The 16,339-nt window shown below is 37.9% G+C and overlaps 1 protein-coding gene across 3 annotated transcripts; it reads left to right on the top strand.

Annotated features, from left to right (window-relative positions):
* The first annotated feature begins 284 nt into the window (after positions 1–284).
* On the top strand, positions 285–7,925 carry LOC107776968 (protein FLX-like 1). 3 transcript variants are annotated; one of them, XM_016596925.2, is made up of 4 exons: positions 285–966; positions 4,522–4,724; positions 4,859–4,941; positions 7,058–7,925. In XM_016596925.2, exons 1-4 carry the CDS (start codon positions 425–427, stop codon positions 7,154–7,156), a joined length of 927 nt encoding a protein of 308 aa, XP_016452411.2. In that variant the 5' UTR covers positions 285–424; the 3' UTR covers positions 7,157–7,925. The 3 variants fall into 3 exon arrangements, with proteins under 3 accessions (XP_016452411.2, XP_075088632.1, XP_075088628.1); XM_075232531.1 differs by lacking the exon at positions 7,058–7,925 and adding an exon at positions 5,344–5,760; XM_075232527.1 differs by lacking the exon at positions 7,058–7,925 and adding an exon at positions 5,377–5,536.
* The last annotated feature ends 8,414 nt before the right edge of the window (positions 7,926–16,339 follow it).

The raw sequence follows: 16,339 nt of genomic DNA, 5'->3' as shown, positions 1-16,339 counted from the left end.
CATATGGACAAACAAGGAAGGGAGAAGAAGAGAAAAAAACTCTACTTGGAACAAAAGAGACGAAAATAATGCAAATGGGTTTCCAGAAACTTGAGTTAATTTAAAAAAAATCGGGTTATTAGAAGATGGGTCGAATCTTTTGGATTGAATTAGAAAAAAATTATGTGGACCACTAAATAAATGTCAAATGTTTAATTAAAATTCCCTCCAATGCTATGACATCTTTTTGTTAAGAGAGGAATATGTTTAAACGTAAAAATAACATTAAGGGGCAAATTTGATGCAAATTTAAAGCCATAGGGAAGGAGGACATTTATAATACGCCCTTTTCCGAAAAGAAAAACAGGTCGAGTCAATTCACGGCAATGAAGCTAAAAGCCTATTTTTAGTGTGAAATCGGAGGATTCCATCTGTCCATTTGATCATGACAAGAAGAAAACGCCGCCACGCCCCTTATCCAGCACAACTGCCGGACGATTCTCGCCGCCGTTTTCCACAACCCGAAACCCAAACCCAAACCCACGGCCGAGCCCGTATTCACCCGCCAGTCTTAATGGATGACCGGGAAGCGGCTCAGGAACGCGAGATCGAAACCCTGCTCCTCGACAACCACCGTCTCGCCTCCGCGCACGTCGCTCTTAAACAGGACCTCGACGCCGTCCAGCAGGAGCTCCGGCATCTCTCTTCCACCGCTGCAACGGTCAAAGCGGAAAGGGATGCTGAAGTGCATGAGATTTACGAGAAGGCACGGAGAATGGAGGGCGAAGTCCATACAGTCGATGAGCTTAGCGTAGAGATGGCTAGGGTTAGGACCGATATTCAGAACCTAAATGCTGACCGCAAAGAGCTGACAGCCAAATTGCAGGAGATGGAGGATGATCTCGTCAAGGTTCATTCGGAGTTGCAGCAGTTTCCTGTTATCAAAGCGGAAATTGAGAGCATGCGCAAGGAAGTTCAACGAGGAAGGTAACCTACTACCACCTCTTGCACTGTATGATGTCATGTTTTTTTTATGACAAATGAACAGTGAACACATAATCATTCACACAGTATAGAGAAAAAGATAGATGAATTTGAACGAGGGAACAAGCTTATATATCACAATTCAAGCAATATAAACGCTCTTTGTATTCATTGTGATCTTTCTTTGTGTTTAATTTGGCGTTCCCTATACGAAGAAGATATGCCTATTTTTTTTAACTGTGGTGCTCGGGCAAGCTCCTGCTCACTATGACTTTTCCACCGGTACTTGCTACTTTCTACCCCAACAGGAGTAACTCTGCTACCTAGTGTTTTTTGTCTTTTGGGATTTGAATCTGTAGTCTCCAAGGTTTGCACCCACTTCATTAACCAATAGGCCACGCCTTTGGGTGCTCTATGTGAAGAAGATATGTCTCAATGCAATATCCTAATCATCAGGATGATTTCAGTAGCATGACTTGCGCAGCTTTGGTAGCCCCATTTATCATAATTTGTTTGTATTTTATATAAATGCTTACAATGGGACAAACGGGTGCTATAGAAACTAAAAGATAGCGCGGTAATAAAGAGATAAAAAGATGGAAATCTGGAAGATAGTATGGACGCAGAAACAGATCTTAAATGAGACACACAGCTAATATATATAGTCATCTATTCATTCGTCTCTTTTGGGTTGCCTGCCATTGAGATGGCCAAGAGTGAACGGATGTTTTGTCTAGATTATCAATCATATTTTCATGTTATATTACTTTTCGCATAAACTATGTTTGTATAAACTTTTTGTGGTTTCGTAAAACTATCCCCACTCTACAACTTCACCTTTGCTTATCTGTGTGAAATGGAATAGAAAGTGGTAAGAAACACAAGCAATGAGAATGAATAACAAGTTTGTAGGATCTTGTTTCTCATTATAGTTTCATGTCTGTAATTGCGGTCGAGATATAATTATCAATGATCGTCAAATGCAAATTAAATTAGAGCTTCCTTTGGCGTGTGCTGCGTCATCTTTGGCCTAGAACGTGTGTTGTACTTGTAGTCGATTGTTTTATTTTAAAAGAGAGAACATTTCAAGTTTGTTTTCACCATTATCAACGGGAACAAAACCTACCTGAAACAAGACCTCTTTATACAAAATAGAATAGCAACTCTAGATGCTAGGTTTACATCAGTAAATCAACCGGCTATCCGAAGAAATAGTTTATCATGATAAAAAAAATCCTGAGTGCTGTCTTAGTGTGTCTCAGAGACGTGAAGAGTTGCTGCATTTACAAATTTTAGAAAAGATAAAAAAACAACAGATGCCATAGTGGTGAAATGGAAGGTTCTGCAATTAATGACGAAGTGTGGACAATTGGACATCCTTGTTTGCTGTGGAAGTCATAGTTATGTCCAAATTGAAAATGGTAACCTACTCAAACTCGAAAGATATATCACTTCACCTTCTCCAATGTCATGGTTGAAGCCTACTTTAGCTCTATGTGGTTAAAGGTTCATGGCGTCGTCAGTTCCCTTGTTTATGTATGTGGTTGTCTGGTACCTGTTGTACGTGAAGGAAAAAAAAAATAAAAATAAAAATATATATATATCTCTTTATGTATACATACATACATACATATTTAGAGAGAGAGAGAGATGATAAGAACCTTTTAACAAATTTTCCACCTGAGCTGAGGGTTGACAGAGACTCTTCTGAAATCCTTCCTCCGATGCATGTAAAACAAAATAAAACATAAAAGAAAGCAAGAAAACCCAAGCTTTGATTTCATTCTCAGAAAAAGAAAAACCAAATTTTGATTTGAGATGACAATTTGATGTGGCATATTGCAGCTCAAAGCCATTTTAAATTCGTCATTTGACAAGATACCCTCCAAGTTTGTGGTGATCATGCATCAAAGTCGCATTTCTACAATGTTAATGGCATTACAGTGGAAGAGTGAGACACAAGTATAATAGCTGTGCTGTGACATGGATCCCTTTATATTGCCATTTTGGTCATTTTCCATCACATGTCTGCATTTGTTCCTGCATAGCTGTTTGAACTGTTCGTGTGACCACTCACAGATTTACCTTTTAAAATAGTTGTATGGTTTAACTGCTAGTTGGAATTTAATACCTTATGCTGCCATGTTTAGCTAGATGGATTTTTTTTGGAAATGGCCAAAACCGCCCCTGACCTTTTGGATTTGGTACAAAAATGCCATTCGTCCACCTATTGAGCCAAAAATGCCCCCGCCGTTTCCTTTTGGCCCCAAAATGCCCTACAAACTAACGGCCCATTAAAAACAAAACGGAAAAAGCTCAAACATGACTCTGATCTATTGGATTTGATTAAAAAGGCCCTCTATTAACCACATATCAAATTATATGACCCACTCATCCCTAAAAATCCAACCTACCGTAAGATCCAAACCTGAATTTAATAATAAAACCCTGCACTTGATCTATTTCCTTCTTTTCAAGTAAGTTTTATCTTCTTATATTTCTTATTATGAAAATTATGATTATAATGTCCGATGAACTCCAGAACCACTAAAATTCACTAGACTGACTCACCTATGGTTCCAAAATTGCAACAATTTTATTCCAAAATAAGAGAACTCAAATTCAATTGTACTACAAAAACCAAATTTTGATGCTAAGAACTGAGAAATTCATTGAAGCGCGTAGATAGTCAATGTAAAAGGCTAATATGTACTGTGCACGGAAAACAACACAACCAAATAGTACAACACGCCAAGGAACCCAATTTAAAGTCAATACAAAATATAAAGAGATGAAATGATAATGATAATAACTACAAGAAACTCATATAATACACATTCCAGTTATCTACAGAGAACAAGAGAAACACTATAAATAACAAATAACAATTAAGTTTAAAAAAGAAAAGTAAATGAACAAACCCCACAAGACTAATATTTTTTGGTGGAAAAGATAAGTAGCTGAAAAATTCATTTGGCAATTCTAGATTTAGAGAAGAGGAATCTCAGCTACCGGGTGTTAAACATCAAATAACCAAGAAAATAACTATTTCGAACTTACTTTTTTCCAAGAAGAAGATAAAACTCATTGGAAAGAAGGAAAGAGATTGGATGTGGAGTTTTATTATTAAATTCAGGTTTTGATCTTATAGGTTGGTTGGATATTTAGAGATGGGTGGGTCATATAATTTGATATGGGGTTAACGGAGGGCATTTTTTGCCAAATTCAATAGATCAGGGGTAGTTTTGGTCTTTTCTGGTTTTGTTTTAAATTGTCCCTTAGTTTTTAGGGCATTTTGGGGCCAAAAGAAAACAGCAGGGTCATTTTGGCTCAATAGGTGGATGGAGGACATTTTTCTACCAAATCCAATAGTTCTGGAACAGTTTTGGCCTTTTTCCATTTTTTATTTGTGGTCTACTTTAGCTGGATGGACCAAGGTAATGAAAGAAGTTCAAGCGTTTCCCCTTTGTTGGCTTATTGGTCTTACATATCTTCTCGGGCTCTCATACTCTTGTTGATATTTGAACTTTTAATTCTTTCTGCTGTCAATATGAACAGAGCTGCTATTGACTATGAAAAAAAGATGCATGCCAGTAACCTTGAATATAATCAAGCTATGGAGAAGCATAAGATTACTATGACTGCTGAAATCGAAAGCCTACATGCTGAGCTTGCAAATGCAGAGAAGAGGGCAAGAGCAGCAGCTGCTGCAGCAGCGGCTCCAAGTAATTCAAACCACCAGTTTGCTGCAGTGAATCCAAGTAAGTCAAACCACCAGTTTCCACCTGGTGGAAAACAAACCCACCAGTTTCCACCTGCTGTAGAGCTTATCATCATTATCTACTTCATAGTACACTCAGCTAATTAAGATAGAATTTTGGATTTATCCTTCCAGGTTTTACGTATTCTGCCAATTATGGAAATCCTGAAACAGGTTATGGAGGGACTTTGTACCCTGCTCCTTATGCTGTACATCAGGTTTGTAATTGCATATATATTACATTTTCAAATGGTTATACCTTCTCTTGACTTTTGGTTTTTATGATTTCTGTTATAATTTTGCATAAAGAAAAAAAAAATTCTATTAGGGTGGCAAATGAGATGGAATGCTACATGTGATGATCTCTCAAGTATTTGTTGTTTGCATATTGTTGATCGATCCTTCTTGTCCTTTAATGTTTCAAACAGTTTAAATCCATGTTGTCATGTAAACTTTCCCTTTGTCCTTTGCCTGGCAGTGAGCTAAATTAGCATAGGCAGAATAAGTGAATTTCCCTTCTTGTTCACTTAAAAACTCTATGCTTTTTCCATCTGGATTCAATGATATCCTTCTTCCTCTCTCATTTTTCATTTTTTATTTTTTTCTATTGGACTGTCAAGATATGATAGGCTAGCTTATATGCTTCCTGGTAGATGAAGGCGTAAGTCAAGATGGCGATGCTGGAGATGATTTCTGGGGGAATGCTAGGAAACTTTTCCAAGTTCTAATACAAGAATGCACTTTGGGAAAAAAAAACAATTTCTTTTATCATCAAAAAGCAAAAGCTCTCAAGGATTCTTTATATATTGCTCCTATATATTATTGTTTGCTTGATGAAAATTGTTTGCCTTTTATTTTTTTGGCTTCTTGTCCTTTTTCTTCATATCACTAGTTTGCATCAGGAAGTTAGATCATCCTTTATCTAGAAAAACTCAGTTAATTAGATCATCATAAAAGATTTTACGTGAGGAAAGTTTTCATGATTCTTATTGACTCGTGATGGTTGTTTTGAGAAAAAATAAAAAATAAAAAATAAATCATTGCCTGTTCTCTCCATATCCTGTGGACTTCTATGTTTATAATGATATCACGCTTACCTTTCACACTCGGGAGAAGCGAAAATTGGTAGAGAATTTCCTAATTTAAAGGCTATTAGATGTGGGTTGGGATCCCATCCAGTAAAGTTTGCTCCAGTATTCTGCAATAGGGTGCTAATTTTTTGACACGTGTCCTCCTAACTAATCAATGGACAAGATCTCTTTAATTAAAAAACTAGTTTAACCATGGTTATATTTCTCCTGCTTGAAACAGAGATAACAAATCTCTGTTGCTCTTCTTCTGCTTGCCCTACTTTAATCGCCAGAAACCCTTTCAGGACATCGTTCTTCGCATGTGTAGTGTTTAGAGGTTACTAGAATGAAGTTTGAATACCTGAGGCTGTCGAGGATGTGCTGTTTTTTTCTATGATTGCTTTGTAAATATTATTACTTGGTAAATAAAATTCTTTTAATTACCCAAAAATAAAAGGCAAAGCTAATTGCACACCTTCCAAATCGTCCCTTTAAAAGCCTTTTTTGGAATCTAGAAGGATAATTATATTACTTTAATAATTTTAATTTGGAAGCAAATTCTTATTATAGATGCACTCTCCTGTGTTGCCAATAGAATTGTCAAATAACATGTCTTTCATTCTTATTTCCGAGTTGACTCTCCATGGAACCACATTTAGCAATTGATTTCATTGAAGACTCTACATTTTGATCTGCACCACTTTTGAGGAAGACGTTTCTGATTTTAGTTGATGTTGATTTTCTATTTACAATTCTGTTAAACAAATACTAGTAGTAAAAACTGACGAAGGAAAAAAAGAAGTTTCTTTCTTCAATGAAAAGGCCACAGAAAAAGGAAGAAGACGAAGGATTAACAAGGATGGGCTGTTTGAAAAGGGTTAAAGAAGTGAAAAGGGTTAAAGAAGAATATCTGAGAGGCCTTGGGACGTTAGCCATGAGAAAGGAGAAATAGAACCATGGTAAAACTAATTTTTTAGTTAAAGAGATGTTGTCCATTGATTAGTGAAGAGGACACATGTCAAAAAATTAGCACCCTATTGAAGAATACTAGAGCAAACTTTACTTGATGGGATCCCAATCCACTAGATGGAACTATTATTTAGTTGGTTCCACCTTTTTGATCCAAGGCACTTCCCTTGCTAACCTACAAAGAGGACAAAGTGGCACATGGAAGTTGCCATGTAATTGCAACTTAAGCTTTGCGAAAACTTTAAATGAGCTATAATACCACTGTCCTATTTGTAATAACCCTGTAATGTTTCAGGTTCAAGTCAGTGCTGATGCAACCCAATATGGTCAAGGAGCCATGTCTTATGGTTCACATGGTCCTTGTGACATGACGCAACCCTATGTACATCAGTAGTTTGTGATTGGAAACTGAAAAGCATCTGCTGGATCACAAGCATAGGTAAATGTGTCAAACTCGAGAAATTTTTGTTGGATTTCACGACCATCAATGGTGAAGCCTCAAGAGTGGATTTGGCGAAGCACAGGTCAAATGACTCTAAACGCTAAACAGGTTGAAAAGTTAATTTGTGTTCTAGAAAAAGCAGTATTCCTTGATTGCAGGCACAGAATTCAGACACTTAGAGTTGTGATTCATACTGCAAATCAGTTAGCCCTATTCTAGCTTAGTGAATTAGCCAACTCTGGGTTCTAAACCTACTTAGTCCTCTAAGATAATTTCATTATTATGATCTCTGGGGAGACTTGGATAGCAAATTTAGAATTAACTAACACCTGTAAAGCATGTGCATCAAATTTTCTTTTTGCAAGATTCAGTTTTAGCGGTGAATGCCACTTTGTGTCACCGCTGATGATGACAGGACCAGTCAAAATAAGTTTGACGATTGGAGACGGAAACATGTAAGACTAAGGTGGCTCTTTGTTTCAAGCAATGTGGGGAAAAAAAAAAAAATTCACCTCTGGAGCTGCATTTCAGATTTTCACCAACTTTGGAACAAATGCCACCCAACTCATTACAAATTGCAAAGAAGAGGACAAGTTTGGTGACCGTGTACGCCCGTGCTTGCATGTGTATATGTATTATTTATCAACTTAATTTTTATTTTGGTTAAACTTGTCGTTACGAATTGCGAAATATTAATTGTTAGTGTTTCCAAAGTTAAGACTAGTTAATGTGGTATATGGGCACATTGAATTGAGTTTAATTCAGATTCAAGGGCTTAGGATGGAAACAAACTCCCTAGATGTATCCTATTGGCAAAGGTCAGACGCTCGAATGAGTGATCGAGTTGGAAGTCAAGAAGATCGGGTAACGATTTCCTTAGCAGGAATGCATGAGCACATCTCATTAATCAACAGAGAGGAGAGATTTATATTACCAGATTAATTTTGTAGTTCCTTATTAATCAACAGAGGTGAGAGAGGAAATAAAGACAAAAGGAAGAAAATATAATAGAATGGAATACAATAGGGAATATGTGGTACGCGGTAAGCGCGTATAACATTAGATTATAACATAGAGCACACTACATGACAGAGTAATTGCATCACACACACACACAAACATATACATATATATATGAGAAATGTGTAAGGGATGATACAACAACATATTGAGAGGACATTCACTAAAGGATAGTAATTATTACTTAACCATATTCAGTTGCACGGGAAAGCATCATTTCATACACATACCTTTAACCAGTATTCAGTATTTTGGGTTGGTGAATGCTTAGCTCTTTTGATGTTTTTACAACTAATCGCATGTATAAGTGTGCAACTAATTGAACACGGCGATGAAAAAAGTTAATGAGAAAATTCATATTAATATTATAGACGCCGTGAATCTATGATGTAAAACACAATTGGCGAGGTGAATTTTCGTCTTCATTAAAGATCGAACTTTGGAGTTTTTCTTTTTTCTCTTTGCTATAGAGAATTAGGCAAAATAAAATAAAAAAAATTTAAAAAGGGGAGAGGGTAAAACAAAATTCAGCGAAAAAGAAGTCTAGAACAAAAATAAAAAAGAGTAGTATTGGGTAAAAAGGGGTGGCTACTGGAAAGAATAAAAAAGAGGACCTAATTTGGAGCATTATGATTTTTTTAATAGTGAAAACCCATATTCTAATTGGTGTGGCGTCATGATTCTCAACTCTTTATTCCATTTACAGGAACAGTGAACTACAAACACATCCACGATCTTAAGAGTTTTGCAGGAAGAGTTGCATTGAGTAATGAAAAGTTTTTGCTTAGTTATGAAATAACGGCCAATGATGTTCGCCTTCTCTACTATAAATTGCTCCTGAAAGGCCCCCATTCGTTTGCTGGGTGTATCGATAGAGAGATCTTTTAAATTTGGTAGACTTTCAACTTGCATACCATCTCCACAAATGAGGAACTGATTCCCAACTATAAAAGATCCAGAAACACGAATTGCTACTCCATCTTGACCATGAGGACGGCATTGAAGTTTCTCCACAACATGCACAAGCTTTTCTGGAGGCCATTCACCAGCTAATTGATGGTTCCATCTCATTCAATAGTCAAAGTAATAGGTATGTGTCTAAGAAAAATTTCTTTGGTTTGGTAGCCAATTTTGTTGGAATTTTTTTGGTTTGGCAGCCAACTTTGTTGAATTTCTTTGGGTTGGTAGCTAGCTTTGTTGAATTGTCAACATTGAAGAAAAAAAAGGAAAAGTGTGTGCAAATTGTCAAATATAGTAGGCTTTAGAGAGTGAGGCTTCGGCTATAAAAAGAGAGCTTCAACTCTTATTTCCACACACCAACAAAGAGAGAAAGAAAGAGTGAGGTTTCACAGACAAGGTATAAGAAAATAGTCTGTGAGAAAAATAGAGAGAGCGATATTGTAGTGAGCTGAGAATATCAAAAGAGGGTTATTTCTTTTGAGTGTTGTAGTGGTCTTTGTAGTATTTTACTCGGACCTACAAAGTGTAAATTTTTTTGCTATAGTGATATCAGTTGCTCGTCTCGGGACCGTCATTTTTTTCCTTATTCAAAGGATTTTTCACGTAAAACTCTTGGTGTCGGTGTCACTCTTTTTCTTGCTAATTACCGTATTTCGGTGCTACGTGATTATTTCGCTTTTATTACTGTGAATATTATTTCTGTAGGGGGTTTATTCTCAACAACTGGTATCAGAGCACAGGTTCTGCTCGTTCACAGAAATACTATTCACTGTCGGTAGTACTATACTCGGTGAAAAATAAAAATGTCTGGAGTAAAGTACGAGGTAGCAAAATTTAACGGAGATAGCGGTTTCTCAACATGGTAAAGAAGGATGAGAGATCTGCTCATCTAACAAGGATTACACAAGGTACTAGATGTTGATGCCAAAATGCCTGATACCATGAAAACTGAGGATTGGGCTGATTTGGATGAAAGGGCTGCTAGTGCAATCATGTTGCACTTATCAGATGATGTGGTAAATAACATCATTGATGAAGACACTGCACGTGGAATTTGGACAAGGTTGGAAAGCCTATACATGTCCAAAACGCTGACAAATAAATTGTACCTGAAGAAGCAGTTATACGCCCTACACATGAGTGAAGGTACGAATTTTTTGTCACATTTAAATGTGTTTAACGGACTAATCACACAGCTTGCCAACCTCGGAGTGAAAATCGAGGAAGAAGATAAAGCCATCTTGCTATTGAACTCGTTGCCATCTTCGTACGATAATTTGGCAACAACCATCCTGCACGGTAAGACTACTATTGAGTTGAAAGATGTCACATCGGCTCTTCTACTCAATGAGAAGATGAGAAAGAAGCCTGAAAATCAAGGACATGCTCTCATCACAGAAGGTAGAGGCAGGAGTTATCAAAGGAGTTCGAGCAACTATGGTAGATCCGGAGCTCGTGGGAAGTCTAAGAACCGATCCAAATCAAGAGCTAGAAATTGCTACAATTGTGATCAACCAGGTCACTTCAAAAGAGATTGCCCAAATCCAAGGAAGGGCAAAGGTGGAACTAGTGGCCAGAAGAATGACGACAACACAACCGCCATGGTGCAAAACAATGATGATGTTGTCCTCTGTATAAACGAGGAAGAGGAATGCATGCACTTATCAGGTCCAGAGTCGGAATGAGTTGATAAAACAACATCTTACCATGCCACACCGGTAAGAGATCTTTTTTGCAGATGTGTAGCAGGTGATTTCGACCTTGTGAGAATGGGTAACATAAGTTACTCAAAGATAGCGAGTATTGGTGACATTTGTATCAAGACAAATATCGGATGCACATTGGTTCTGAAGGACGTGCGACATGTACCTGGTTTGCGGATGAACTTGATCTCGGAAATTGCTTTAGACCAAGATGGATACGAGAACTATTTTACAAATCAAAAATGGAGACTCACCAAGGGATCATTGGTGATTGCAAAGGGAGTTGCTCATGGAACGTTGTACAGGACAAATGCAGAAATATGCCAAGGTGAATTGAACGTGACACAAGATGAGATTTCTGTAGATTTGTGTCACAAAAGAATGGGTCATATGAGCGAGAAGGGATTGCAGATTCTTGCCAAGAAATCACTCATTTCTTATGCCAAAGGTACAACGGTAAAACTCCGTGACTACTGTTTATTTGGTAAGCAACATAGAGTCTCATTTCAGACATCGTCTGAAAGAAAATTGAATATACTTGATTTGGTATATTCTAATATTTGTTGTCCAATGGAAATTGAATCGATGGGCGGTAACAAATATTTTGTTACTTTTATTGATGATGCTTCATGAAAATTATGGGTTTATATTTTGAAAACCAAAGATCAGGTGTTTCAAGTTTTTCAGAAGTTTCATGCTATGGTGGAAAGAGAGACAGGCCAAAAGCTAAAGCGTCTCCGAAGTGACAATAGAGGTGAGTGTACTTCTTCAAGGGAATTTGAAGAGTACTGTTCAAACCATGGGATCAGACATGAAAAGACAGTTCCTGAAACCCCACAACACAATGGCACCGAAAGGATGAACCACACCATTGTGGAGAAGGTGAGAAGCATGCTCAGAATGGCTAAACTGCCTAAGTCATTCGGGGGTGAAGCAGTTCAAACAGCCTGTTACCTGATCAATAGGAGTCCATCAGTTCCGTTGGCGTTTGATATCCAGAGAGAGTTTGGACCAACAAGGAGGTGTCCTACTCGCATATGAATGTGTTGGTTGTAAAGCTTTTGCACATGTACCAAAGGAGCAGAGAACAAAGTTGGATGATAAATCTGTTCCTTGCATATTCATCGGATATGGAGATGAAGAATTCAGATACAGATTGTGGGATCCCGTAAAGAAGAAGGTCATCAGAAGTAGAGATGTAGTCTTTCGAGAAAGTGAAGTTGGAACTACTGATGATATGCCAGAGAAGGCCAAGAATGGTATTATTCCTAACCTTGTTACTATTTCCTTCTACTTCTAACAATCCCACAATTGCAGAAAGTATGATCGACGAGGTTGCCGAGCAGGTGGAGCAACCTAGTGAGGTTATTGAGAAGGGGGAGCAACTTGATGATGATGTCGAGCAAGTGGATCACCCCACTCAGGGAGAAGAACAACCTCAACCTCTGAGGAGATTAGAAAGGCCAAGGGTAGAGTCATGCAGGTACCCTTTCACGGAGTATGTCCTCATCAGTGATGGGGGGAGCCAGAAAGTCTTAAGGAGGTGATGTCCCATCCAGAAAAGAACCAGTGGATGAAAGCCATGCAAGAGGAGATGGAATCTTTGCTGAAAAATGGCATGTACAACCTGGTTGAACTTCCAAAGGGTAAAAGATCACTCAAATGTAAGTGGGTCTTTAAACTCAAGAAAGATGGAAATGGCAAGCTGGTCAGATACAAAGCTCGATTGGTGGTAAAAGGCTTAGAGAAGAAGAAAGGTATTGATTTTGACGAAATTTTCTCACTTATTATCAAAATGACTTCTATTCGAACAATCTTGAGCTTAGCAACTAGCCTAGATCTTGAATTGGAGCAGTTGGACGTGAAAACTGCATTTCTTCACGGAGATTTGGAAGAGGAGATCTATATGGAGAAACCAGAAGGATTTGAAGTAGCTGAAAGGAAACACATGGTGTGCAAACTGAATAAGAGTCTTTATGGGTTGAAGTAGGCACCAAGGCAGTGGTACAAGAAGTTTGACACATTCATGAAAAGTTAAACTTACACAAAGATATATTCTGATCAATGTGTATACTTCAAAAGATTTTCTGAAAATAACTTTATTATATTGTTGTTGTATGTGGATGACATGTTAATTGTAGGAAAAGACAAAGGGATGATCGCAAAGTTGAAGGGATATTTGTCCAAGTCATTTGATATGAAGGACTTGGGCCCATCACAACAAATTCTGGGTATGAAGATAGATCGAGAGCGAACAAGCAGAAAGTTGTGGTTGTCTCAGGAGAAGTACATTGAACGTGTACTGAAACGCTTCAACATGAAGAATTCTAAGCCAGTCAGCACACCTTTTGCTAGTCATCTAAAGTTGAGCAAGAAGATGTGTCCTACAACAGTGGAGGAGAAAGGGAACATGGCTAGAGTTCCTTATTCTTCAGCAGTCGGAAGCTTGATGTATGCAATGGTATGCACCAGACCTGATATTGCTCATGCAGTTGGTGTTGTTAGCAGATTCCTTGAAAATCCTAGAAAGGAACATTGGGAAACAGTCAAGTGAATACTCAGGTACCTGAGAGGTACCACGGGAGATTGTTTGTGCTTTGGAGGATCTCATCCAATCTTGAAGGGCTATACAGATGCTAATATGGCAGGTGACATTGATAATAGAAAATCCACTACTGGATATTCGTTTATATTTTCAGGGCGAGCTATATCATGGCAGTCTAAATTGAAGAAATGTGTTTCACTTTCAACAACTGAAGCAAAGTACATTGCCGCTACAGAAGCTGGCAAGGAGATGGTATGGCTCAAGCGGTTTCTTCAAGGGCTGGAATTGTATCAAAAGGAGTATGTCGTCTATTGTGACAGTCAAAGTGCAATAGACTTGAGCAAGAACTCTATGTACCATGCAAGAACAAAGCATATAGATGTGAGATATCATTGGATTCGTGAGCAGGTGGAGAACGAATCTTTACAGGTCAAAAAGATTCACACGAGTGAAAATCCTGCTGATATGTTGACCAAAGTGGTACCAAGAGACAAGTTAGAACTATAAAAAGAACTTGTCGGCATGCACTCAAACTAGAAGACAGTGCTACCTCCTTTAGATGAATGAGACTGGAGGGGGAGATTAATGGGTTCCATGTCATTCAATAGCCAAAGTAATAGGCATGTGCCTAAGAAAAATTTCTTTGGTTTGGTAGCTAACTTTGTTGGAATTTCTTTGGTTTGGTAGCCAACTTTGTTGAATTTCTTTGGGTTGGTAGCCAACTTTGTTGAATTGTCAACATTGAAGAAAAAAAGGAAAAGTGTGTGCAAATTGTCAAATATAGTAGGCTTTAAAGAGTGAGGCTTCGGCTATAAAAGGAGAGCTTCAACTCTCATTTTCACACACCAACAAAGAGAGAAAGAAAGAGCAAGGTTTCACAGACAAGGTATAAGAAAATAGTCTGTGAGAAAAATAGAGAGTGAGCGATATTGTAGTGAGGTGAGAATATCAAAAGAGGGTTATTTCTTTTGAGTGTTGTAGTGGTCTTTGGAGTATTTTACTCAGACCTACAAAGTGTAAAATTTCTTGCTATAGTGATATCAGTTGCTTGTCTCGGAGCCATCATTTTTCCCTTATTCAAAGGGTTTTCTACGTAAAGATCTTGTTGTCGTTGTCACTCTTTTTCTTGCTAATTATCGTATCTCGGTGCTACGTGATTATTCCGATTTTATTACTGTGAATATTATTTTTGTAGGGGGTTATTCTCAACACTAATGCCTTCCATATATTGGACAAGGTTGAAAAGATGCTGCTGGGGCCAATGGATTCTTTCCCGCCAAAGCTAAAAGTGGAAGCCATGGAAGCTTCGAGATGCAAGAATCAAGAGGAATCAGAGAAGGATAGAGAGAAATGGAAAATATTTTCGTTGTATTAGAAATGAGTTGTCAATGCTCTATTATATACAGTTGTCCAAAATGTCACTAACTACCAACTAGCTAATTTTATAATTAACATTCTAACTGCTCTATACAAGTAACTAATTGTACTAATGGATTGCCACATCATCATTGTTGTTATCACTCCCCCTCAAGATGTGTAGTGAGAAGAGGTTGAGCATTCCCAGCTTGAACAACAAGAAGTCATGTTGTGTCTTCCCCAATTCTTTGGTAAGGATATCTGCCAACTGCATATCTATGGAAATATGACTTGTTCGAATCAAACCCGCTTGTATTCTCCCTAACGAAATAACAATCGATCTGTATGTGCTTGGTTCTTTCGTCATATATAAGGTTTGCTGCAATTTGAATTGTAGCTTTATTATCACAGAATAATTTCATTGGCAACTCCAAATTAATGTTCAGTTCATTGAATAATCCGACCAACCATACAACCTCTGCAACAACATTGTCCATGGTCCTATACTCTGCTTCTGCGGAACTTCTTGAAATTGTGTTTTGCTGTTTTGATTTCCAGGAGATTAAAGAGTCCCCTAGTTTTACCACAAAGCCGCTTACAAATTTCCTTGTCATTGGATAAGTTTCCCAATCTGCATCACAATATACTGAAAGTTGTCTTGAGTGTTTGCATGACAGAATGATCCCCATGCCTGGTGCATTCTTCAAGTACCTTACTACTCTCAAGGGCCCTTCTATATGAGATTTCTTGGGCTTATGCATAAATTGGCTTAGGTTTATGCACAACATAGGATATATCTGGTCATAGTAAGTAAAGTAACTTCCCTACCAACTTCCGATAGCAAGTAGGATCAAGTAACAAGTCATCGGTCTAAACCTTTTATTTGTTGCTCTACTCAAACTTCACACTGATGAACCTCTAATTTACCTCCAAAGGTGTACTAGCTGGTTTAGGACATGCAAGACCAAGCTCTGCAATCAAATCTAAAGCAAACTTTTGTTGACAAACCATAATTCCATGTTTGCTCCTTGCAATTTCAAGATCAAGGAAGTATTTCATCTCCCCCAAGTCCTTGATCTTGAAATGTTGTTGCAACATGAACTTTGCCTCATGAATCAATGACTATGAGGACCCTGTAATTAGAAGGTCATCCACATACACCAAAATGATCAACTGATCAGATCCAGACTGCTTGGTAAAGAGATAGTAATCATGACGGCTCTTCTTAAAACCAACAACAACAAGGGCTTCACTTAGCTTCATGTTCCACTGCATGGAGGCATGTTCCTCCATGTTTCAAATCATATAAGGACTTCTGTAACTTACAGACTTTCTAGGACTCCCCTTGCTCGCAAGGCTTGGAGGTGGCAACATATAAACATCCTCCTCCAAGTTAACTTGAAGAAATGCATTGAAGACATCCATTTTTGATGTAACTTCCACCCATGCATTGCAGCTTGAGATAGAATAACCCTAACGATCACCATCTTGACTATGGGGGAGAATATCTTTTGGTAGTCAAGACCTTCCTGCTGTGTATAGCCTTGGCCA

Source organism: Nicotiana tabacum, chromosome 2, assembly GCF_000715075.1.
Source record: "Nicotiana tabacum cultivar K326 chromosome 2, ASM71507v2, whole genome shotgun sequence".
In the NCBI taxonomy this organism is placed as follows: domain Eukaryota; kingdom Viridiplantae; phylum Streptophyta; class Magnoliopsida; order Solanales; family Solanaceae; genus Nicotiana; species Nicotiana tabacum.
The sequence above is the reverse complement of the archived record's forward strand: the minus strand, read 5'-3'. Positions and strand labels throughout refer to the sequence as shown.

What these genes read in the sequence shown, in the direction of transcription:
- LOC107776968 (XM_016596925.2), top strand. Translation starts at nt 425, where the DNA reads ATGACAAGAAGAAAACGCCGCCACGCCCCTTATCCAGCACAACTGCCG. An exon ending in GTTTGCTGCAGTGAATCCAA is followed by an intron (nt 4,725 to 4,858) that starts GTAAGTCAAACC and finishes TTATCCTTCCAG; the next exon opens with GTTTTACGTATTCTGCCAAT. An exon ending in CTCCTTATGCTGTACATCAG is followed by an intron (nt 4,942 to 7,057) that starts GTTTGTAATTGC and finishes GTAATGTTTCAG; the next exon opens with GTTCAAGTCAGTGCTGATGC.